The sequence below is a fragment of the Oryza sativa genome, chromosome 2 (assembly GCF_034140825.1).
Source record: "Oryza sativa Japonica Group chromosome 2, ASM3414082v1".
Taxonomy (NCBI): domain Eukaryota; kingdom Viridiplantae; phylum Streptophyta; class Magnoliopsida; order Poales; family Poaceae; genus Oryza; species Oryza sativa.
In genome coordinates this window covers 28,379,921-28,405,246 of record NC_089036.1, presented here as the reverse complement: position 1 = coordinate 28,405,246, position 25,326 = coordinate 28,379,921, and the positions used below count along the sequence as shown (strand labels likewise).

General features: G+C 48.0%; 2 protein-coding genes and 1 pseudogene across 2 annotated transcripts; 2 read left to right on the top strand and 1 right to left on the bottom strand.

Moving 5' to 3' along the window:
- Positions 1-208: 208 nt before the first annotated feature.
- Positions 209-1,680, bottom strand: LOC4330333 (uncharacterized; annotated as a pseudogene).
- A 2,822-nt stretch (positions 1,681-4,502) lies between these two features.
- Positions 4,503-7,021, top strand: LOC4330332 (mitochondrial import inner membrane translocase subunit Tim13-like). Its single transcript, NM_001416829.1, has 2 exons — positions 4,503-4,737; positions 6,529-7,021. The coding sequence occupies exons 1-2, from the start codon at positions 4,633-4,635 to the stop codon at positions 6,676-6,678; spliced, it is 255 nt and encodes an 84-aa protein (NP_001403758.1). The 5' UTR covers positions 4,503-4,632; the 3' UTR covers positions 6,679-7,021.
- A 159-nt stretch (positions 7,022-7,180) lies between these two features.
- On the top strand, positions 7,181-10,059 carry LOC4330331 (protein TRANSPARENT TESTA GLABRA 1). Its single transcript, NM_001416830.1, has 2 exons — positions 7,181-8,448; positions 9,657-10,059. Exon 1 carries the CDS (start codon positions 7,377-7,379, stop codon positions 8,442-8,444), a length of 1,068 nt encoding a protein of 355 aa, NP_001403759.1. The 5' UTR covers positions 7,181-7,376; the 3' UTR covers positions 8,445-8,448; positions 9,657-10,059.
- The last annotated feature ends 15,267 nt before the right edge of the window (positions 10,060-25,326 follow it).

Sequence of the window (25,326 nt, the reverse complement as noted above, 5' to 3'; positions counted from 1 at the left end):
TTAGTACTTAATTTGACATGTAAATTAACATAGAGATATTTCTTAATTTGACATATGAAAATTACATACTTCACGTATTTTATTCACACGGCAATACCAACACACCTTGACTCCCTGTCGACCTCATCCACGGCAATTGCTGCACAAATCTTGGTGCAAAGATCATGTGGCCAAAAAAACATCAAATGCCAGGAAAAAAATCGCGGGAGATGTTTAGCAAAATCGGCTTTGTATAGTCCAAAAACTTCCTATTTCGAACATGAAATGGGCCCGTCATTATATGTGGGAATAAGTTCATCTGAGGTCTCTTAACTTGTCAACGAATCCGATTTTCGTCCTTGAACCGAAAAACCAGATACAACGGGTCCCTCAACTATCAAAACCAGTGCAGATTAGGTCCTTCAGCGGTTTAGATGGCGGTTTTGGATGACGTGGCGCCTACGTGGCTAATTTGACTTGTCTTCATCTGACGTGGCATTGACGTGGCGCTGATGTGTCAATTAGATTTGAAAAAATAATAAAACCCATGGGACCCATATGTCAGTTTCACATATAAAATAATAATAAATGGTGGGACCCACGTGGGCCCCACATGTCATATCTATCCTCTTCACCTTTCACCTTCCCCTTCCACTTCCCCTTCCCCGGCGTGTCGACGACGGTGCGGCAGAATGGGCAGGAGCGGGGTGCGGCGCCAGCCTCGAGCCAGGGAGTGCGCAGGCCCAGTGAAAGTGGCGGCCGTAGGGGAGGTGGGCCATGGCGTCGCCGGCGGAGAACTCCTCTAGGCACACGTGCACTCCGCCTGCTCCGCCGCGTCCCACCGCAGTCGACTCCACCGCATCAGCCGCCGCATCACCCCTTTCTTCGAGTACACCGCCCTCTGCACCCCCATCGCCGCCGTCACTGTCGATCTCCCCCCTCCACTGCTGGCTCTGTTCAGCTTGATGCTTCCTGTGCTGTGATGCCTGCAGAAACGAAACGACGAAAAACAATTCAGCAAAATTTCAATCCATCTTTCTTCTTTTCAAAAAAACAAATGATTTGATCTTTGCATCATCAGTTACCTCTTGATGACGGCTTCCATCTGGTTCCTCAGCTTCTGGTCCAGCCGCTCCTTCGCCTCCCAGGCATTGATGTCCATCGACCACCGATGGATGAGCTCCATCACACTGCTCCTCTGCTGCGAGTCCCCCAACAAACCAAACCAACCAATTCATCTCGTCGGTCAACCAATCAATCGAACAATCAATCCGTCGTGCGTACCTTGCCGGAATAATTCGCGGCGCCATCGACGTGTGCTTCTCCGGCGCCGGCGACCGGCAGCAAATTCACGTAGTGAACGGTGATCCTTCTCATGGCACCAGGCTGCCCCACGGTGGCCACCCGGACAAGACAAGTGTCAGGCAAGAACCAGTTTACCTGCAGATTATGGCGCACCAATTAATCAGTCAAGAACAAGATGCAACCTTCCTTGATTTAACCTCTTCTCTACAGATGTGGACATAAGAGGAGAAACTTTCTCCACCCCCGTGTCGCTCCAGGGCAGGGGCGACCGCCGCCGGCAGGCCACCACCCCCGCGCCCCTCCCTCCTCCGCCTCGCGTGCCGTCGCTGCCATGCACGAGAGAGAAAGGGTAAAGGGGAAGGTGAAAGGTGAAGAGGTGTAACGACCCGCCTCTCCCAGGCCGGGCCCACTTACATCTGGTAGCTTTTATAGCTCATAGACTGCCCTCACAGACTAACACATGTCTTTTCTGCAACACTTTGTCCTCACTCGTGTGCACCCGGGAAGAATTTCCCGGTCGGTCACCCATCCCAAATTGCTCCAGGCCAAGCATGCTTAACCCCCTTAAGAGAGATCGACGGGGGCACAGACTAACACATGTCTTTTCTGCAACACTTTGTCCTCACTCGTGTGCACCCGGGAAGAATTTCCCGGTCGGTCACCCATCCCAAATTGCTCCAGGCCAAGCACGCTTAACCCCCTTAAGAGAGATCGACGCCCCCGTCGATCAACCCCAGGCCAGGAACGTCCTCTCTTGGCCACCCAGCGCATGTGCCATGCTGTGTAACCACTCCCGATCTACACCAGCCATGCGCACCATGCCTGCGCAACTGCGACACACGCGCCCGTGAAACCTCACAGACCAACACATGTCTTTTCTGCAACACTTTGTCCTCACTCGTGTGCACCCGGGAACCATCCCAAATTGCTCCAGGCTAAGCACGCTTAACCCTGGAGTTCTTTGGAGATTGGCTTCCGGAAAAGAAGTTGCAACTTGTTGATATGAGTATTCTATTAATCTTATTAAGCCCTAGGCCGGGATGTTACAAGAGGATAGATATGACATGTGGGGCCCACGTGGGTCCCACCATTTATTATTATTTTATATGTGAAACTGACATATGGGTCCCATGGGTTTTATTATTTTTTCAAATCTAATTGCCACGTCAGCGCCACGTCAATGCCACGTCAGATGAAAACAAATCAAATTAGCCACGTAGGCGCCACGCCATCCAAAACCGCTATCTAAACCGCTGAAGGACCTAATCTGCACCGGTTTTGATAGTTGAGGGACCCGTTGTATCTGGTTTTTCGGTTCAAGGATGAAAATCGGATTCGTTGACAAGTTAAGGGACCTCAGATGAACTTATTCCTTATATGTGAGTACGTAGGCCATTCCAAGGCTTAAATGCAAAAAGTCTACTTTAACTCCCTTAAAAAAGTAGGTACAATCCTATTCGTACCCCTTAATCGGAAAACCGGATGACTACCCTAACTATTGAAATTGGTATAATTTGACTCCCTTAACCGTTTTGGAGTGTGGTTTAATTTCGCTGACATGGTGCTTAGACCCAGTCCAATCGGCTGACTCAGTGTTAGTGTCACATTTTCTTCATTCCTTTTTATTTTCTCTTTTTCTCCAGGGCAGTGGGTGGTGGTCAGCGGGGAAAGGAGCCAGACTGTGAGAGGGCCTCAACGTGACGGTGCTTGAGCAACGCAGCGGCCACAAGGAGCATGCGGCGTGCTTCGGCAGCCTGGGCCGACGCCACGAGGTTGGGTGGCTCACAAGCCGACTTACCTCGACTCGTAAAAACTCGTTAAGTTAAAGAGCTATCTTGGCTCGACTCGTTAACATAACAAGTTAAAAATGGAACTCGACTCGACACAATAAAAGTCTGAGTTGATTCATTAAACTCACTAAACTCGTTACACCGAAATACATGGTTTAAAATTCATATGCAGTATAATTTGTGATTTTATGACCAAAGATTATGATTGCCATGCTATGTATCATGACTCATAAGATTGTGCTATAATGTATAATTATGAGTTCACGACTTTTACACCTGCAAAATATGAACAATCAATTTCTATCTTAATGCATCATGAGCTCAGCGAGCTAACCAAGTAACTCATGAGCTAGCTCGAGTTGGCTCGTTAAGCAAACAAGTAAAAGTTCAAACTCAACTCGACTCATTAACTACTCAAGTCGACCCGAGTTTTACTCGAGTTGAGTTAGCTCATGAGTTTCAAGCTTTTGTGCACCCCTCACGAGGAGGGCTTCGAGCATCGCGGGAGCCACAGGGAGGGCACGGTGTGCTCTAGTGGTATGGGCTGACGCCACAGGGAGGGTGGCGTGGTCCGGCTGTCGATGACGTGACCCGCTTAGATCCGCTTGCTCCTCCTTGGGCCGCATTGTGCAATGCCTCAAAGTTGTGCCACTCTCCGCCACGAAGTCGTGCTGCGCTCCGACTCAGCTGCATCGTCACTCGGTTCATCTCGAATCGTGTACTTGTGTGGGAAGGGAGAAAGAGACATCGCCGCTCTCCGCCACGAGGTCGCGTCGTCGCTCGGTTCGCCTCGAATCGCTCGCAACGCGCTGCCGCCCCTACTACCCCTTTTCCGCTCCATGCCGCCGCCATCTACCGGGGGAGGTTGGGATATGGTGCCACGACCAATGCCGATGCGTACGGCTCTTTATCGAGGCCAGTGGCGTGACCCAACGTGGGGGTGCCACGTCTGATGGTGGTGCGCGGTTTTCCTTCGGGGCCTAGCTCCCTTGCTACTGCCGCTGTGCACCCCCTGTTGCCGTCGATCTGCTGCCCTGATGCTTCCCGCGGAGAGGAAGGTGAGGAGGGGATAGGGAACGAAGAGAAGAAAGGTAGCCCCACACACCAACTCAACCAGTTATACTAGGTCAAAGTACCGCATCAGCGAAACTGTCCTCCAAAACCTTCGAGGGAGTCAAATTATACTGGTTCCAATAGTTTGGGGAGTCGTCCTACCTAACTTTCTGATTAAGGGGTACAAATTAGATTCGGACTACTTTAAGGACTCAAAGTAGACTTTTTTCGGCTTAAATCCACATAGCCACGAGAGATGGTCCGCTGTACGGCCCAATTACTATATGGGCTCTTTCTTGGGGGATAAATGTGGGCCTACTACCCTTTCCTCCCAATCGTGGATTCGTGGTTCTGATCCAGTAAAGCTAGGGTTTTATTACTCCGCTCTGCCCGCCTCCTCCGCTTCGCACACCCCGCCGCGCCGGAGAATCGTCGTTGCTGGAGAGCGCTCTTCAACAACCGGTCGCCGACGAAGGCTTGGGAATCAAGAAGGTGGGAAGCCGGCATGGACTCCTTCTCGTCGTCGTCCGGGTCGCCCCCCAATACGGAGGCGCTCATGGACCAGATCAAGGCGCAGCTCGCTCAGGCCTACGCCCAGGAGTTCCTTGAGGTGAGATCCTCCCCACCCAAATCGTTTCCTCTCTTGTATCACGTTTGTTAATGCGAATCTGTATGGATGAATATTCATTAGGTAGGTGGATACTTGGTTTAGGTGACACTAGATTTCGCTGGTAGCACTCTACGGAAGCGAATATTTGGGGGTAGAATTAGTTTCCTGTTTTGTGGTTTTCCGTATTCTAGTACTAAAGTAATGAGCATCAGTATTCAGTAGCACCTTCAACAAGCTTAACAATAGCTTCGTTAGAGTGGTTTGATGTTCTACAAGTTACAACAGTTCCATTTACCGGATTGGAGGGCGATACAGTTTAAACATGTTGGCATAGGATGGATTTTAGTTTCTGTATCCTTGTATCTTGTATGATTAAATCTATACTCAATCCCATTACACTCCAGTAAGTCCTATTGTTTGCATAGGATGGCTAAAACTCATAAATTGATTTCCTTTGTCCAAGAAAAGGATTATTAACTTGGAACCGCTTAAGAAAGTATTATTAAATTGGAATCAACATGCCCATGCTGTGACTTTCATGCTCACTGTATCCATTGATTGTAATCTGCATACTGATACAAGTTGATCATACTGGTGTGCATTGCGTCCAAATGTCCAATTGAATCACACAATTGGATGTGGTGGCTCATCTGTTGATTTCTTTTGTTATTTTTACTTGGCATATACGGTTATACGGTGATGATTTCTTGAATTTATCAAGAAAACTGAGGATTGAAGAGCATAAATTTAACAGTCTTAATGCACACTTTAAGTACCAAGAGAAATTGGGGTTGATCGATATGCTGGCTGCTGTGGCTGCGCAGCAAGCACAGTTGAGCACACCCTTTGGTGAACTGTAACAACGTATTTGGAATAGGTGCATCAAACTCATCTATCATTTACAATACATATTGAATTTGGAAACTTAAAATGTTGTCTTGATGAGGTAAGATCTCCCCAGTCTAGTGATGACCACAACCTTGTAGGACTGATAGAAGGAACTTAGGATCCAGTACATATCCATGACTTAAGCATATTATAAAACCAATAGATATAATAGTAAACTATTTAAATTGACTGGACCAGGGACATCGAGTCACCTAGACTTTATAATACAGGCCTGAGTTTTGGTATATACTTCTAACTGTTGCATTTTCTATTTCAAGTGCTTTTCCTTTGCTTAAAACTATGGTGACATTTTGTATGTCTTTCACTTCTGTGTTCATTATATATTTGAACTCAACATAGAGTCAGAACTATTAACTTGTGCTGGCCTGCCACGACCAGAAAGGTAAAATATGTGTTCACAAAGTTAGCATTGAAGTTGACCCTTCCTGTTGCTACACTATTACTACGAAGTTTGACATATGAGTAATTAGGCTGCGTTCGTTCGGGTAACATTGAGGGAGATAACATCTCGTTTTCCGCGCGCACGCTTTCCAAATTACTAAATGGTGCGTTTTTTGTAAAAATTTCCTATAGGAAAGTTGCTTTTAAAAATCATATTAATCCATTTTTGAAATTTAAAATAATTAATACTCAATTAATCATGAGCTAATGGCTCACCTCGTTTTACGTATCTTCCCAATCTCCTCAATCACCTTCTCCTCAAACTCACCCTTAGTCTTGCTGATCAAGTGATTCTGCCACTGTTGGTTTACATGACATATATGTAATACAGATTACATGAGAAAAAGGGTAGTGTTTGAAATAAAACATGCCAATTCCAGGCATTGCTTCTTTGTTAAACACATGACATGGTTGTAATTCTCTCTTGTTTTGTTGTTACAGACTGTTGGAAACAAGTGCTTTGCCAAGTGCGTGACAAAGCCAGGATCAAGCTTGAGCGGGAGCGAGAGCAGTTGCATATCACGCTGTGTTGATCGTTACATTGAGGCAACTGGTATTGTCAGCCGAGCTCTGTTCAGTTCCACACGCTGAGCGACGATGTGTAGCCTTCAGTTGCTGCTTAAATCAGAATTGGGGAAAAATGTTTTTCCTAGACTCGTTATTTTTGCCTTTCTAATCTGTGAGAAAGAGAGCAACCTTTATATTAATTAAGTGGCAACTATTAGCTAAGCTGGTTTTCAGCTGTTAAAAGCCGCAAATTCTGCCTTGCAGTTTCTCTTAACTGTTTGTTTCTTTTGTTCCCCATGGGGCACTACCCTATCCTGATGGTAGTAGCATCGTTTGCATTGCTTGAGAGGACTGACCTGTCCTGCCGGTTGCTCAAGAACTCATGAGAGGCTGGTTGAGTAAATGAGTACATCCTGTTTAAGTTAAACTGATTCCAGTCGAAAGTCGAAACCAGCTTTGACTATAAGTCACTGACGGTCTGGCCCCACCGTTGAATCAGCTTCAGGCGGCCACCAACTGCAGCAGCCCGGCGGCCGCATGCCCGCATCGTCGCCCGTTCAACCCTCGTGCCGAGCTGACGTTTACCGGCCGGTTGCCGTGGCACGCGCGCGTTGACGCGCCTCCTCCTTCGCCGTCCCTCCTACCTGCTCGGCCTGGCTGCTCGCGTTTTTTACTCTGAACTCCCCGACCCGATCAACCACCGCGGCGCGTGAGTCCATTCATCCCCAAATCCACCCGAGAAAGAAAGGAAGCAAAGCGAAGCGAATCCAACGATTTTTCCCATGGAGCAGCCCAAGCCGCCGTCGGTAGCCGCCTCGGCGGCGGAGGCGCAGAACCCGAACGCCTTCACCTGCGAGCTGCCGCACTCCATCTACGCGCTGGCCTTCTCCCCCTCCGCGCCCGTCCTCGCCGCCGGCAGCTTCCTCGAGGACCTCCACAACCGCGTCTCCCTCCTCTCCTTCGACCCCGTCCACCCCACCGCCGCCTCCTTCCGCGCCCTCCCCGCGCTCTCCTTCGACCACCCCTACCCGCCCACCAAGCTCCAGTTCCACCCGCGCGCCGCCTCCGCGCCCCACCTCCTCGCCTCCTCCTCCGACGCGCTGCGGCTCTGGCTTGCCCCGCTCGACGATCTCGCCGCCACCGCCACCGCCGCCGCGCCCGAGCTCCGCTCCGTCCTCGACAACCGCAAGACATCCGCCTCCGAGTTCTGCGCCCCCCTCACCTCCTTCGACTGGAACGAGGCCGAGCCCCGCCGCATCGGGACCGCCTCCATCGACACCACCTGCACCATCTGGGACATCGAGCGCGGCGTCGTCGAGACGCAGCTCATCGCGCACGACAAGGCCGTGCACGACATCGCCTGGGGGGAGAACGGCATCTTCGCCTCCGTCTCAGCCGACGGCTCCGTCCGCGTCTTCGACCTCCGGGACAAGGAGCATTCCACCATCTTCTACGAGAGCCCCCGCCCGGACACGCCGCTCCTCAGGCTGGCATGGAACCGCTATGACTTCCACTACATGGCCACCCTGCTCATGGACAGCAGCGCCGTCGTCGTGCTCGACATGCGCGCGCCCGGGGTGCCGGTGGCCGAACTACACAGACACCGGGCGTGCGCCAACGCGGTCGCTTGGGCGCCACAGGCCACGAGGCACCTTTGCTCGGCTGGGGACGACGGCCAAGCGCTGATTTGGGAGCTGCCAGCGACGCCCGGCGCAGTGCCGGCCGAGGGGATTGATCCTGTGATGGTGTATGATGCCGGTGCAGAGATAAACCAACTGCAATGGGCGGCAGCTTACCCGGAGTGGATATCGATTGCCTTTGAGAACAAGGTCCAGCTTCTCAGGGTCTGACGAGGTTGGTTCCTTTGGCCCTTCATGGTTCAAATAGTCTATTGATTCATAGCATAATATTTTTAAGATTGAATAATGCTGATTCTAAACATTAGTATTAGATTTTGGGATTGTTGAATTTGATTTATCAGAAGCTTCTACATTATACTGCAAAAGTAACCTCATTCATCAGTCCTATAAAGGTTAGAATTTCCTAATATTGTTGGGTGAACTCAATTTGTGATGAACTGTCTGGTGGATATGTTTCTGGAATGATCGACAATACAAGATGCCTCATTTCCATACAAACTAGAAGGCATGATTATTATAGTGGTGTTGTACTTGCACCAACTGAACAAAGGTTATCGGTTCAAACCAAATCGAAACATCAATCAGCACACAAGCACTTTTTATGACACTTTGTCACCTTCATTTGTCCATTATTTCATCCTGTGATTGTACCACCTCCTCTGCCCCTTCCCTCAATGTTAGTCAGCACTGACCAGGATTAGATGAAATCTTCTTATTTTCTTGATGTCCTGGACTTGTGTCTATTTATGATCGTAAGTTATATTCTGACTGTTGATGGAAAAAAAAAACAGATTTAGACTATGCTCCATTCTTTTCATTATTCTGTTTACAAGGTGTAAATTCCCATCACAACAAGAGCCAACAAGGTATTTTGTTCAACATCAAATAAGAAGCGCTAACTAGAAGCAGAACCTAGTATGTCTGACTGCCATTTATCCTACCGTACTCGCACTTCAGATACTGTTTCTGGATATTATTGTCTATGTCAGTGTCCTTGTAATATATATGTTTCTTTTAATCTTAGTCCCAACAGTTCTAATTCTATATTGAGTAATTTGATATTTTTTGCAGCAGATTGTTTAATCTATCTGTATAAACATAAAGCCCATACAACAATTCCTAGGCCTCCCTGCTTACTCTTCTCTGGTGCAAGCTGCATTTTATTTGCTTAGATGATATATTCTTTAATGCCAGCATGACATACCGCCAAATTTCGCAATCCAAGCAATGTTCAAATCGCTTCACAACTGGGACATCAATGGAACATGGCATGGAATTTGATTATGTTCTACTTCGAAAATATTTAACTTCTCCTTCAGCTGCCTAGCATTTCTAATGTCTTGTGAATCATCTTAACCTTTGTCTATTATCGATGTAGTAACCCTGTACATTTGATATGAAACCCCCTTTTTTGCCATGCAGATGTTTTCTGAAGGATGTTCGACTCTGAAGCCTTGGCGTTTCTTCTATTCCATCAGTTCACATGTGTCTTATGTTGGTGATCTCTTGATATATTCATTACTCTACTCTCCTGCTAAGCTACGGAAAGCATGAAACTTGCAGCAAGGATTGATCTTGTGGCCAGCTTTAACTTGAACTTTGTGGAAGTTATCTGTGTTGTGAACATAGAAATATAGATACTAGCCTGCCAGTACAAGAATCAGCTGATGAATGGATAGATGGACTGCTCACTGCTCCTGCATTTAGTCCTGTAGTCATTTTCGTTTTTCTGCTCGTGCTGTGCTATTCATCGCGCTAACTTTCTTCATTTGCTTCTTGATAACATTATCATATGCTAATATAATATTTCCTGGATATTTGATCATGTTTAGGTTGTACAATGTGTCTTCTTTTCATACATATTTCCTGGAGTAGGATTTAGGTAGGGAGTAGGGGGGGTCTTCTCAACCACCAAAGAGGTCTGAAGAGATTATTTCAAACCTGTAATTAAAGCTTTTGAGGGCCTAGCAAAGATTTTGATGCCAACACATTCTCAGTCTTTTTTTATTCTACTCTGTATAACATCTCCATATGTTTTTCGATATTCAAACTTAGTGGAGTACTATGTTTTGAAATTAATTAATCCAGAGGTATGTAAATGCCCTGAAACGTAATTCAATGCAGTACAATATTCCATCTTCCGAGGGATGATGGGCTGAATTAGGTCCTTGGGCCATCTTCCGGTGGAATAATTTCACATTTGGTCCCTCAATTTGTTGCCTAGTCTGATTTCCATCCTCAATCTAGAAAACCGGATATAACCCATCCCAACTTACAAAACTATGCTGATGAGGTCCCTCGGCAGCATTGTGCCTAGTTTTGGATGACGTGGACGTGGCACCTACATGGCTCCTTTGACTAGATCCTCGTCCCACATGGCATTGACGTGGCGCTTGCGTGACAATTCGATCTTAGAAAAATAATAAAAACCGTGGGACCCACATAACCAGCTACACACAAAATAATAAAAAAGTGGGGCTCATGTGGTTCCACATGTCATCCTCACTCCATCTTCTCTCTATCCCCCTCTCTCTACCCTGCACTACAAGGAGAAGGGCGGAGCAGCGATGGGCGAGCTCCTGGAAGATGTTCGCCGGTTGGGCCACCGAGCGGGGTTGCTCGCGACAACGACATTCCATAGTCTCAATGGCCCTCCTCACTCCCCAACCCCGTTGGCGACGCTGGGGTGTGGCCGACCACCGCAGCGCCGCCCTCACGACAGCCACGATCTCCCCGCCTGTTGACGAAAAAATCGAACACACCGGCCTGGGAGATCTGCTTAGCTCTTGTGCAGGTCCAAAGATTAATGAGATGCGAGCGTGCCAGTCAGTTTAATCCTGCAACTGGCAAGATTTGCAAATAATAGATCAAACAGCCGATCGGCTGACAAGCCGATGGAGTAGTTCCAGCCGATAGTCGATAATAGCCGATGCCGATACCAGCCGATAGCGATAGGGTTTAAGCAATCGGCTATATGTCCAATGTAGATAATGATATAAAGGCAATCGGCTGATGATAATATAATATAGCAATATAATCCAGTAGAAACCAATCGGCTAACAATATGAAATAGTAGAACAAATATTGATCCGAAGGTTGAAGCACACATCGGTTGGATGTCCGATGTCATAAGATCCACAAGATTAGATTAAACAGTGAAACCTTTGTTGCCATCGGCTAAATCCAACTTATATGTATATGCAATCCTTATGAGCCGATGCAACGTTTAGATAACTCACCGGCTGAAACCCCGATGATACCCTTATTGGCAATCAAGAAGCAGGCTAGAGATTATGGTTCTAAGCACGACTTAGTATATCAAACTTAACTGATGCAGCACTAAGTATGAAAAGAAACATAATATCTAGACAATCAAGCCGTTGACTGAGTTTTCAGGGTGGTAGATGTCTAAGCTAATCTAATCTAGCAACACGATTTAGCCGATACCGGCAGAAACCCTAAAACGAGAAGCAACCGATAGAGCTAAATTGATATGCTAAGGCTAGATTAACAGAGACATATGATAAATAGGTAGGCAAATATATCATCCAAACTAGAGCAATCCAAGAGGTCGAATGTACTGATGCAGCCTCGAACGACGCCGACGTAAACGATACAATTGCCTGGGCCGACGGAACATTGGACTTATCCCTTCGCCGGAGATCGAAGACGATGTAGCCCTGCGTCGGGTGCCAAGTTCCGCTGGACAATAAAATAAAGTAGAAAAGGTAAAAGGTGGCGATGCGCCGAATTATATTGATCGTGGAGATAGATTACATAGACCCCGGGTGTACATATTTATACCCATGGGTTGATACAAGTCCTTGTCGGACAAGAAAGAAACTAACCTAAAGATAAAAGGAAAATATAAAGTCATTATCGGATACTAAACACACTTTCCTAAAGATAAAAGGAAACTAACAAACTATTCCTAATTAATAGATAAACTGCCATGCCGCATCCTCTTTAAACTCGGTCACTTAGGGATAAGCTTCCTTTAGTAGATTGATTTCCTTAACCGAATATAACAGGAATCCGACTATTAGCGACTTGATAACTCCCATCGGCTGATTCCGAGATGCTGCAGCCGATAATGATTCTAAGCCGATGACGTCTTTGTCGATTACCAAATTTCACTGTTAACACCGCCTCACCGAGGTCTCCACCCGCTGTCGCTTCGTTCCGCCGCCGCCCGCCTCGCTTGCCTGCTCCACCGTTCCCATTGCCACCTACTCGCCCGTCCGCCACGCGCCCTTCCCGTTCGCACAGATTCAGGCCGCCGCCTCTTCACTGTTGTCCCTAGCGATGAGCTCTGTTGTCGGCGGGGCGTCGGCAGTGGTGGAGGGGTGGAGATGGTAGGGTTTGAGCGTAGGAGGAGGTCGTTCTCGGCATCGATGCCACCATCTCTACCCCTCCACCACTGTCGAGCCCCTCCCCCCAAGCCAGTCCCTTCTAGGCGTCGGGAAAATCCCCGTCCGACCTCGGTAACTAGAGCAACCTCCTGCTATGCTCCAACCTCATCCACAAGAGGATCCCCGTCTTCCTCCATGCCGGCCACACCGCCTGTGAGTCTTTTATCCTCCAATACCTCGACGACACCTTCCCCGACACCCCCATCTCCTCCCTCCGACGATGTGATGCCTCGACCACCGCAAGGGCTTGCTCGCAAGCATCGCCGCCCTAGACCCTGTACCGTCACCACTGCTGGTGGTGGCACTGACGCGGCTCGGCCTTCTCCTCTGACTCCTCCAACGCCTCATGAAGCTGGAGCAGGGATGGCGAGCTCGAGCTCGTCGGCTCCCTCGCCTCCATCCTCTCCTCCACCGGAACGCCGCAACTCCCTCCTCGCTGCCTCGCTGGCCACCTCCGCCACAATTGCCTCCCTTGGCATATGCAGTCGCCGTTGACTCACCATTGAGAGTGAGGGGGAGGAGATGGAGGAGAGGGGTGAGGTGGAGGAAGTGGGACCCACTAACACACAATTTTATCTTCTTGCTTGACTGGCATATGGGCCCCACATCTTTTGTTTTTATTTTTTTATTTTTTTTCAATTTTGCTCTTTTTTTTTGGATCAATCTGTCACGCAAGCCTCACGTCAATGCATAGTAGGACGAAGACTTAGTCAAAAGATCCACGTCAGCTAAAACCAGGGTCAATACTGCCGAGGGACCTCGTTTGTACTAGTTTTATAAATTAAGGGATGTATTGTCCGGTTTTCTGGACTGGACGACAAATTGAGAGAACTAAAGTGAACTTATTCCACATCCGGTACCTATCCATCAATTGATTTGGATGCCGCAACTGTAACTGACGAGCCTTTCAGCTCTAATAATGTTAATGGTGCACTTTTGCATCCAATCAACATGGCAGCAATCATATACAAGAAACCATGGCAGCGACATGAGTTAATTTGGACATCCTCATTGTCGAAGCAAGATTTCGACAATAATAAAAGGGGGTGACTATCAAGCTAGGAAAGTGGATGGGTTTGGAGACAAGGAATTTTATACAGGTTCAGGCCTTCTTATTCAAGAAGTAATACCCTACTCCTGTCCGGAGATGATTCCGCCGAGTGTGTTATTGATTGTATAAACTGGAAAAAAAGAATCGCCCCCCAAGAGGCACACGGACCCTCCTTATATAGGGGAAGGAGTCCGCTTTACAAAATACAGTCCATATCCTAACGGAATATGGGATTATAGATAAAATACAATCGTAACCGACTAAGATCCCGAGTATTTCCTTGACATACAAGTTTAGAACCTAACCCGAGTCTTCATAGAGATATTCCATCTATATTTGGTACCGTATATCCGACTAAATTACAACTGTTATGTAGATATGGGGTATCCATAATCTCCACAGTAGCCCCCGAGACCTTCACAGTTGACAAAATAGCCTTCTCGAAACAAAAAACAGTAATCTGAGTGCTTCAATTCAACTTGCTCCGGCTTGCCGAGTACTAAAAATCAAAAACTGTGAAGGGCGAAAATAAAACATGGTGCATCGAGTAGATACACCTAATTAGGTGTAGCCCCCGACTATGTGATTAGTTGAAAAACTAAACATATAGTCAAGAACCGAGTGGTTTTATAGCGAAGCACGCATGATACTTAGTAAGATACCTAGCTGACTGCTTCTCAACTTGAGCATATCAAGGACAAAAAATACAAGAAGAGCCGAGTGATAAACACTCAAAGGTCCAAAAATAGACATGTTTGATAGGAATCCGAGTAAAAATCTCATAAAATGACCCACCAAACAGGATAGAAAATCATGGTAATTAATGAGTCCAATAGCCTAGGCTGTGACCCTTACCATAACCAAAATAAGCATATAACATGCTAAAAGAATGACTATTAATAAACCAGTCATCTCAAATCAACCCAAACAGCTTTTGCAGCCTAATAAAGCTTACAAAAAATGGTATAACACCTTTCTGTCGGGCGCCTTTTTATGTGCATCATAATAATTCCAAAGAATTATTGAATCGCGTTAAAAAGGATTTTAACAGCATTGGGCCACACCATCGTGAACACAGATTGCCAAAGCAAAAAGTGCCTAAGTCCCTAGAGATCACAACAGGCCACGCTGATTATAGTATTGGGCTGAAGTACTGTACAGGCCCAGGCCCATTAGTACCCCCGATACCCTAATAACACCGAAGTGAAAAACGTCTCTTCGTCTTCCCCGCCGAAACTCTCGCCATTTTCCCCATTTCCTGCTACAATGCAAAACTGCGCCGGGCAAACTAGGGTTCATCAATCCGCTCCAATCCACCCTCAAAAACTTCACGAAATTTCTCCCCACATCCACCGCTCCGATTCCCCATCCCTTTCCAGCCGTATCTCGAACTAAATCAGACCATCCAGTTCACATTCATGGCGGAAGAAAGAGAAAGCTTCGAGAGTCAGTGGGCGCCCTCCGATGTGACGGAAGACAGTTTGAAGGAGATGGTGGCGCACGGCGTTCTTCCAGCAAAAGAGATCATCGGGTGGCGACCGGCATTTGGTGAGGCATTCCTGACCCCCGATACACACAAAATCGTGGTATTCGCTCATTTCTTCTATGGCGGATTTTCTCTTCCAACCTCAAGATTTTTCCGGGGAATTCTGAATTTCTACGGGATTAGCTTGCATCATCTGAATCCAAACTTCATAGTGCATATTGCCAATTTTATTCATGCCTGCGAAGCTTTTCTGGGCATTAGGCCTCATTTCGCCTTGTTCCGCCGCATCTTCTTCCTCAAGCCCCAGCCAAATAAGAGTAAACCATGCGTCGTTGGGGGTGCTGGTTTCCAACTCAGGGGAACAATAAGCCAAAAATACTTCTCCATGCCCTTCAAGACCTCAAATAAAGGTTGGCACGCAAATTGGTTTTATGTTCAAAACCCCGAGCCTGTTCTTCCCGAGTACTCCTGTCTTCCTCCAGTTTATCGGGATACTTGGAACTCACTGCCAATGGGAGATGAAGCTGCACAAGCAGTAGAACTGATGGAGAGGATGATAAAGCTGAAAGAACAGGGCCTTCAAGGAGAACAGATCACCCGGCACTTTATCAAGTGTCGGTTAGCTCTAATCAAAGAAAGATCTCGCACAGCCTTCGAATTTGACGGCAAGCATGACCCAAACCGTGAAGATCCAGATTCTCTTGACTTCAAGGTCATGAAGGAAAGGATGTATAAGATCTTCTCAAACACCATCGTTGTCAGCTACTCACACTTGCTGCCAGTCGTACCGTTCAATGCATTCAATCCTCCTCCACCGGTACGTATTCATACACTTCAACCTTTCTCAAAATATGATCTTGTTTTCTTGTTGAATCAGTTAACAATGAAGGATATTACACCCAGGAATTTGCTTTGATGAAGTCGGATCTCCCAACACCGATCGCCCCGCCACCAAACTGGGCAAGGGAGCGGAGGACCAAGAATTCGGTCTGAAACTCAACCAAGTGCTTCTGATCCAATCAGCCAGTCAGATTCTCGAAAGAGGAAGCTGGTTCTAAGTGACGACGAAGCCGATGATACCGCCAGGAGGCCTGGAGACCGAGAGACAACCAAGAAACTAACAAAACAGGCTACTCCAAGGAAGAAAACATCCAGTCGCCCTGTGCCAAAGATCAGGAAGTCTTCTAGGTGCAACTCATATAACGATCTCTCTTGCATTGATGCGCACCCATTGCGGCAATAATACTGATAATCAAATTTGCAGGAAACCATCTGATATAGATCCGTCTGGGAAGGACTCTGACCCGACTAACGTGGACACAAGTTCTTCCAAAGAAACCGAGTCAACTACTGAGGATCATCCGAGTGACAATCAACCGGCAACCGATAATTTAGAATCCGGTGATCAACCCCCGACTGGGATCCAGTCGGCCGAAGCCGAAGCCGGAGTTAATCAGGAGCCCCCGATTGGAAACCAGTCGGACGCAGGGCCAAGCCAAGAGATTCCAGAAGTCGAAACCCAAGCAGACAACCCTCGCGGACAAGACGCCAGCAATGACCGGAGATCTGGATCCCCTTTAAAGGCATCCGAATCCACTTGTCCTCGTCCAGAAATCATTACAGGTAAACACTTTGCCCGAAACCATGTTGACCCAAATAACTCTGATCGATTGTCTAACCTTTGTCAATGGATGCATTAGGACCAATGATCGGTGATGAAGAAGAAATTCCCCGTATACAAGCAGCCGAAGATTCGTGCCCTCCTATTCTGGTCAAGTGGTGGGATGACAACTTGCAACCTCAAGGAATTGTAATAAACCGGCAAAAAGAAGACGAAGAGGTATGCCTACTGAAAAAGGAACTCAACCAAGCGACTCGCATTGTAAATGTAAGTTCCTTGACGCCTGACCTTAGCCATCTTGTTTACCGTCTGGCTCGAGCGCTGATTAAACTGCTCCGCAGAGGATTCATCTTAGGAACGAGGCAAAAACCGCAACCCTAGAGAGACTAGTTCCTCATCTTGGAACCCTCAAAGCCACCAGGAGTCAACTGCACGAGGCCAGAGAACTTGCCAAGAAGAATGAACACGATCTGAGGGATCGGATTGCTGAGCTCCAGGAGTCCAATTTCGAACTGAGTGGCTCATCAAAAGGTTCGCGCAAACTCTGCCCAACTGATTTGTGTTGTTATCTCTGTAATCTTGATTAACCGAAGTTAATGTAGTGCAAGCTGCCAAGATATCTCAACTAGAGAAGCAGATCCAAACTCTGGAAAATGACAAGGCAGAGCTGGCAAGACAGAGGGATTCGACTTTAAAGGAGGTTGAAGGTAACAATAATCAATACCTCAAAAGCCATTATCTTCTATATGCTGATTCATTAATGTGAATCTGTCGACGCGGACCGCAAGATCAAGTCTCAAGCACAATTTGATGTCTTAGTTGACAATATCAACAAGCTTGAAGGAGCCAGGGATAAAGTCGCTAATGCCGCTACTCCACTTATCCAGGCCATGTTCTTCAATAACGCTGGTTCGAGTACACTTGATGCTGCCGAAATCTTCGACAAGCTGAGAGTCGCTCCAGATACTTACTTCAAGAACATCAAAGAAGCTGGAAGTATGGGAGCGAGTCTGGCGTTGGCGATGACCAAATCCCTTTATCCAAGAGTTGACATTGATGCCATTGATGGCTTTGCAGATGGGACGAGCGAAGAAGCTGCTCTCGACCTCATCAGTGATGCGCAGAAAGCGGCTGACAAGATTGCTGCTGATGTAGTTGAGAGATTCCAAGATGTCGACCTTCGGCCGACTGGGTCTGATAAGTCTAATGATGAAAAAACTGATACTGATTGATATAACAATGATTTTGATGATCAATGACAGTGGAGGCTCAATTTGTACAATACTGATGAATTTATGCTATGCTTGGTGTTCCATACTTAGCTTCTGATTTCTTAAAGGCCTTTGTCAAGCCTTATTGAGCCTAAAACCCGCAAAAGCTATTAAAAACCTTCAGTCCTCATTGGTTAAGTCGAAAGACCAAACAGGGCAATGATAAATCAAGTAAGCAAATTGAATTGATAAAAATCACACTCCATTATTATCATAGTAGCCCCCTGACTGAAAACTTCAAGGAAAAACTTGAAGTTAGCAGTCAAAGAGGAAAGATACAAACGAAATGCCTAAGCATAAAATCGACGAAGGTGTTCAATATTCCAAGAATTGTTGATGAGAGTACCGTCTTCGCGCTTGAGTCGATAAGAACCTGGCTGAGTGACTTCAGCAATTATGAACGGTCCTTCCCATAAAGGAGATAATTTATGCCGATCCTGTGTTGTTTGAATTTTCCTCAGAACCAGGTCGCCGACTAAAAAGGCTCGCGATCGAACATTCCGATTATGATAACGGCGCAACCCTTGCAAATATCGAGTCGACTGAATTAAAGCTGCTTCTCGGGCTTCTTCTAGTCGATTGATGTCATCTACTCGGCCCTCTTCATAGCCCTCCTCGTTGAAGTTCCGAAATCGTAGTGATTCAAATTCCACTTCACTCGGCAACATTGCTTCCGCACCATAAACCAAAAAGAACGGCGACTGGCCGGTAGCCCGACTGGGAGTAGTGCGTAAAGACCAAAGTACGGACGGCAGCTGATCTACCCACTTGCCAGCATAGGGACGTAGTCGGTCAAAAACGCGTGCTTTGATCCCTTGAAGTATCATGCCGTTAGCGCACTCGACTTGTCCGTTACTCATGGGGTGTGCCACGGAGGCGTAACAAATTTTAATGCCAAAATCTTCACAAAAGTATCTAAATGCTCCACCAGTGAATTGAGTGCCATTATCAGTGATGATCCGATTAGGTACCCCAAACTGATGCACAATGTTGATGAAAAAATCTCTAGCTTTATCTGCTGTGATCGTGATGACCTGTTTAGCCTCAATCCACTTGTAGAATTTGTCGATAGCCACAAAGAGATGCGTGTAACCGCCGACTGCCCTTTTAAACGGGCCGACCATGTCAAGCCCCCAGACCGCAAACGGCCAGGACAACGGGATGGTTTGCAACTCTTGGGCTGGCAGATGAGTTTGTCAGGCAAAAAATTGACAACCTTCGCATGTCCGCACAATCTTGTCAGCATCAGACACAGCTGTAGGCCAGAAAAAACCTTGCCGGTAAGCTTTGCCGACAATAGTCCGTGCAGCAGCATGATTACCACAAATACCAGAATGTATATCCTTCAACAATTGTCTCCCTTCTTCCAAAGATACGCAGCGCTGCAGTATTCCTGATGGACTTTTCTTGTACAACTCAGTCTTATGAATAACGTAAAGTCTGCTGCACCTGGAAATCATCTCGGCTTCATTTTTGTCTTGAGGGAGTTCTTGTTTGGTAAAAAATTTTATGAGAGGTTCTCTCCAGTCGGTTTCAATCATGCTTACGCCTTGAGTATCCATGGCTTCAAGTGTTTCTTTTCTGGGCACAGTTGGTTCAAAAAGATGTTCGACGAACACATCTGAAGGAGCTGCTTCCCGTTTTGAACCAAAATTGGCCAGCCTGTCGGCTGCCTCATTGTTATGTCGTAGGACATGGGTGAGCTCGAGTCCATCGAATTTATCTTCCAACCTGCGTACCTCTTGTCGATAAGCAGTCATATTATCATCTAGACAAGACCACTCTTTCATGACCTGATTAACAACCAACTGAGAGTCTCCACGAACGATTAGTCGGCGAATGCCTAGAGAGATTGCGATCCTTAATCCATGGAGTAGCGCCTCGTATTCCGCCACGTTATGGGACGCAGAAAAATGTATCCACAATACGTAGCTCAATCTTTCTCCAGTCGGGGAAATCAAGACGACCCCAGCTCCAGTTCCTGTAAGCCTCTTCGACCCATCAAAATGCATAGTCCAATGTTCCATCTTTTCCTCTGGCATGTCTTCTTGGCACTCGGTCCACTCGGTAAGGAAATCAGCTAACGCTTGTGACTTGATCGAAGTTCGTGGCTTGAACGATATGTCCAAAGACATCAACTCTAAGGCCCACTTCGCAATCCGTCCATTTGCTTCACGATTATGAAGTATATCTCCGAGTGGAAACGATGTGACCACCGTGACCGAGTGACTTTGAAAGTAGTGAGATAATTTCCTGACGGTAATTAAGACACCATATAGTAACTTTTGAACCTGAGGATATCTTGTCTTGGAGTCGACTAAGACCTCGCTAACGAAATAAATTGGACGTTGGACATTTTGAATATGGCCTTCCTCTTCACGCTCGACAACCAGGACCGTACTCACAACCTGGGAGGTCGCCGACACATATAATAGTAGCGGCTCTTGCGGATGTGGCGAGGCCAAAACTGGTGGAGTGGTGAGAAGTTTCTTGAAGTCTTCAAAGGCTTTCTGTGCTTCGGGTCCCCACTGGAAATTGTCAGTCTTCTTCAGCAGCTTGAAGAAGGGCATCCCCCGTTCGCCGAGTCGTGAGACGAACCGGCTGAGCGCAGCCATGGAACCAGTCAGCTTTTGGACGTCTTTTTCGGAGCTTGGCGGTTTCATATTGAGGATGGCGTTGATTTTCTCTGGGTTGGCCTGTATGCCTCTTTGAGATACCATAAATCCGAGCAACTTCCCTGACGGTACTCCGAAGATGCACTTTTCCGGGTTTAGTTTCATCTTGAAAGCACGAATGCTTCTAAAAGTTTCTTCTAAATCCGCAATCAGGTCATCCTTCTGCTTGGTCTTGACGACTACATCATCAACATAAGCTTCAACATTGCGACCGATCTGAGTTGAAAAACATCTTTGAATCATGCATTGATAGGTTGCTCCTGCATTCTTCAATCCAAAGGGCATAGTGATGTAGCAGTAGGCCCCAAAGGGCGTAATAAATGAGGTCTTCAAGCGGTCGGATTATTTTAGTCGGATCTGATGATATCCCGAGTAATAGTCCAAGAAGCTGAGTAACTCGCAGCCGGCCGTTGAGTCAACCACCTGGTCAATGCGAGGTAACCCAAAAGGGTCTTTGGGACAAGATTTGTTGAGGTCGGTATAATCGACACACATGCGCCATTGCCCCGTCTTTTTCCGAACCAGGACTGGGTTAGCTAGCCAATCGGGATGAAGGACTTCTTTAATGAAGCCTGCTGCTAACAGCTTGGTTAATTCCTCCTTGATCGCATCCTTCCTGTCCTGTGCAAAACGGCGGAGTCGTTGCTTGATGGGTTTGGCGTCTTCCTTAACATGTAAAGAGTGCTCAATCACCTCTTTGGGAATACCAGGCATATCGGATGGTTTCCACGCAAAAATATCTTTATTATTCTGAAGAAAGGTGATGAGCGCGCTTTCCTATTTACAATCTTACTCAGCGCCTATTACAGCAGTCTTGTCAGGATCGGAGGGATCTAAGGGAATCTTTTTCGTCTTGGCATCACTTTCTTCGGTCTTCGTCAGCTTGGTTGCAGGCACTTCTCCCTCGCTTGCCGTGGTCGCAGCCAGTCGGATCTCTTCGCGGGCGAGAGTGGTCTCGTGGGTTTGGGCCATCTCGCAACTTTCTTTGTCACATGTGACGGCTTGCTTGATGTCGCTCCGTAGTGATATGACCCCTCGAGGACCAGGCATCTTCATCATCATGTAGGTGTAGTGTGGGACGGCCATGAATTTGGCTAGAGCCGGTCGTCCGTGTATAGCACGATATGCTGTCTCGAAATCAGCAACTTTGAAACAAACATTTTCTGTGCGAAAATTCTCCCGAGTGCCGAAGGTAACTGGAAGAGTGATCTGACCGAGTGGTGTAGCTGACAATCCTGGGATAACACCATGGAAGGGTGCATTACTCGGCTTTAATTCCGTGTGAGGAATCTACATATTATCCAGGGTCTTAGCGAAAAGGATGTTGAGTGCGCTGCCACTATCGATGAGAGTTCGTTGGAGCTTGACATTGCGAACCACTGGGTCTAGTACCAGGGGATACCGCCCCGGGTGGACCACTCGGTCGGGATGATCCGAGCGGTCGAACTTAATTGCTATCTCTGACCACTAAAGGTATTGGGGCGTGTTAGGCTGAACCGCATTGATCTCCCGTTCCGTTAGCTTCTGCTTTCTCTTAGACTCATAAGCTAGGGGTCCGCCGAAGATGTGATTAAGTTCTTTGTGATGATCTTGAAAACCGGTCAGGGCATCGTCTTCATCATCTTTCTTCTTTGATGTGCCTTGATCTCCGTCTGAGGGCTTACGTGCGTTCTTGACGTATTGCTCCGCAAACTGTTTGTAGACGAAGCAATCTTTGGCCACGTGGTTGGAGTTGGGATGATGCGGACATTGGGAGTTCATTATCTTGTCGAAGGTGTTGACGCGGGAACGTTGTCGGGAAGATGGAGAGGTTGTGGCCACAAGTTCTTCGGGCTTACGCTTGCGATCCTTGTGGTTGTTTCTTCCACTCCCTCTTGCGGTCGGCGTATCCTTCTTTGGTTTCCAAGTAGTGCCCGACTGCTTGGACGCCGTGATAGCATCTTCGGCTTTGGCATACTCATTGGCTTTTTCAAACATCTGTTTGACCGTCTTGGGAGGTTTGTGTCCGAACTTGCCAACTAGGTCCTCGTGGCGAATGCCTTTAGTGAAGGCGGCGATGATGACGTCGTCGGTGATGTCGGAGATCTTGTTGCGTTGCTCGGAGAAGCGTCGAATGTAATCTCGAAGAGATTCTCCAGACTTCTGAACGATGTTGTAGAGATCGAAGTGTGTACCGGGCCGTTCAAAAGTGCCTTGGAAGTTGGCGATGAAGTGGTCGCGTAGCTCTGCCCATGATCCGATCGTGCCGCGGGGTAGCCCGTGAAGCCATGACCGGGCAGAATCCGCTAGGGCCACAGGTAGATAGTTCGTCATGGCTTTGCTGTCTCCTCCTGCTGCGCGGATTGCGAGACCATAGACGGTGAGCCAAGACTCAGGGTTGGTGGTGCCGTCATATTTCTCGATTCCAGTCGGCTTAAAGCCGGCTGGCCAATCCACTCGACGCAGATCGCTTGTGAAGGCGGCAACTCCGTCCACGTTGTCGTCGTAGCGATCCGGTGAATGATGGCCTCTTGCTGCGGGCGCTGGTTGATGGTGTCGCGAAGATCGATGGGGCGCCTTCGATGTGGGGAGTGTGGTCGTTCAACTCGGCGCTCCCTATATCGCTCGGGAGGCGAGCGAACAGACCGTTCATCATGTCCCCTGCTCCTGCGACTAGATTCGGCGCCGGCAATGCTGAGGCTTGGCTGGTGATAGTCTTGAGATCGAAGATGAGGGACTCGGCTACCAGTCGGGGTGCGGGTGCTTGCGGAGTTGGCCGGAACCGAGGCAGCGATCATGGTCTTCGTCTGGTTCAAGATGTTGACTACATGATCAGCTTGGTTGAGTGCGTCTTCCATGAGGAGGGTCTTGAGGAGAGTGATTGCTGCAACCGCGTTCTGCTAGGGGTGCGAAAGACCGCTCTCCCATCGACGTCTTGTTGTCCAATGAGCTCTCTCGCTCGCCGCCTAGATTCCAAGGCGCATTGTCGTCGATCTTCAGCCTCCTTTGCAATCCGTTCGCGATCTTGTTGCTCACGCTGTAGTCGTTCTCGCTCTTGTCGCTGTCGCTCTTCCTCCAGTCGGCGACGTTCAGCTTCTTGCCGTGCGCGATCTTGGTCCGCTTCTCGGGCTTGGCGCTGTTCCTCCGTTTCGTTGTCAGCCATGAATACGCCGAAGAAGAGGGGCGTGTAGTTATCCTCATAGTTGTCGTCGAAGTTGTCGAGGTCGCCGTGGTCGTAGTGGTAGCCAAAATCGTCGTAGTCGAGGATCTCGGTTGGTCGAGAACTGATGCCGGGGGAGCTGAGGTAACCATCCAACTCTTCCGTCGAGACTGTCCCGAGAGGTTGGAGTATAACGCCAACCTCCCTGGATCTAGATCGGATCGGGGCCGAAGCTTGAGCTCGCCTAGATCTTCGAGTGGGAGATGTCTTGACTGTGAAGACAGCGGCCAAATCATCAGGAAGTTTCATCAGGATTGAGGGATAGGACTCGTCGTCTTGATCTGGTCGCGGAAGAGTAGATTGGATCTCGTCCGAGTGGTTTGAAGCCGACTCGGGAGAGATGATCTTAGGGTAGGCCTCGGCCGAGTTCGGAATACCGAACGGCACGGGGACCTGGTCTATCCCCGACTGGTTTGAATCCGAGTCAAGGAGAGAGATCTTGCCGAAGTCGTTGGTGATGAAGTTGAGGCTGCCGAACCGGAACGCCTGCCCGGGAGGGAAGGCGAAGTCGTCGATGCCAGAAACGAAACCCATCGCACTTAGTCGGCGAGAACTTGATGCTGCCCCTACCTGGCGCGCCAACTGTCGAAGCAAGATTTCGACAATAATAAAAGGGGGTGGCTATCAAGCTAGGAAAGTGGATGGGTTTTGAGACAAGGAATTTTATACAGGTTCAGGCCTTCTTATTCAAGAAGTAATACCCTACTCCTGTCCGGGGATGATTCCGCCGAGTGTGTTATTGATTGTATAAAGTGGAAAAAAAGAATCGCCCCCCAAGAGGCACACGGACCCTCCTTAAATAGGGGAAGGAGTCCGCTTTACAAAATACAGTCCATATCTGTAACGTCCCGCCTTACCCCAGGCCGGGCCCGCTTACATCTGATAGCTTTCATAAGTCATAGACTGCCCTCACAGACCAACACATGTCTTTTCTGCACACTTTGTCCTCACTCGTGTGCACCTAGGAAGAATTTCCCGGTCGGTCACCCATCCGTCTTTTCTGCACACTTTGTCCTCACTCGTGTGCACCTAGGAAGAATTTCCCGGTCGGTCACCCATCCTAAATTGCTCTGGGCCACCCATCCTATTAAGCCCTAGGCCGGGATGTTACACCCTCACCCCCTTAAGAGAGATCGACGCCCCGTCGATCAACCCTAGGCCAGGAACGTCCTCTCTTGGCCACGTTCATGTGTCCAGTGCCAGCGCATGTGCCATGCTGCCTTACCCCAGGCCGGGCCCGCTTACATTTGATAGCTTTCATAGGTCATAGACTGCCCTCACAAACCAACAAACCAACACATGTCTTTTCTGCACACTTTGTCCTCACTCGTGTGCACCCGGGAAGAATTTCCCGGTCGGTCACCCATCCCAAATTGC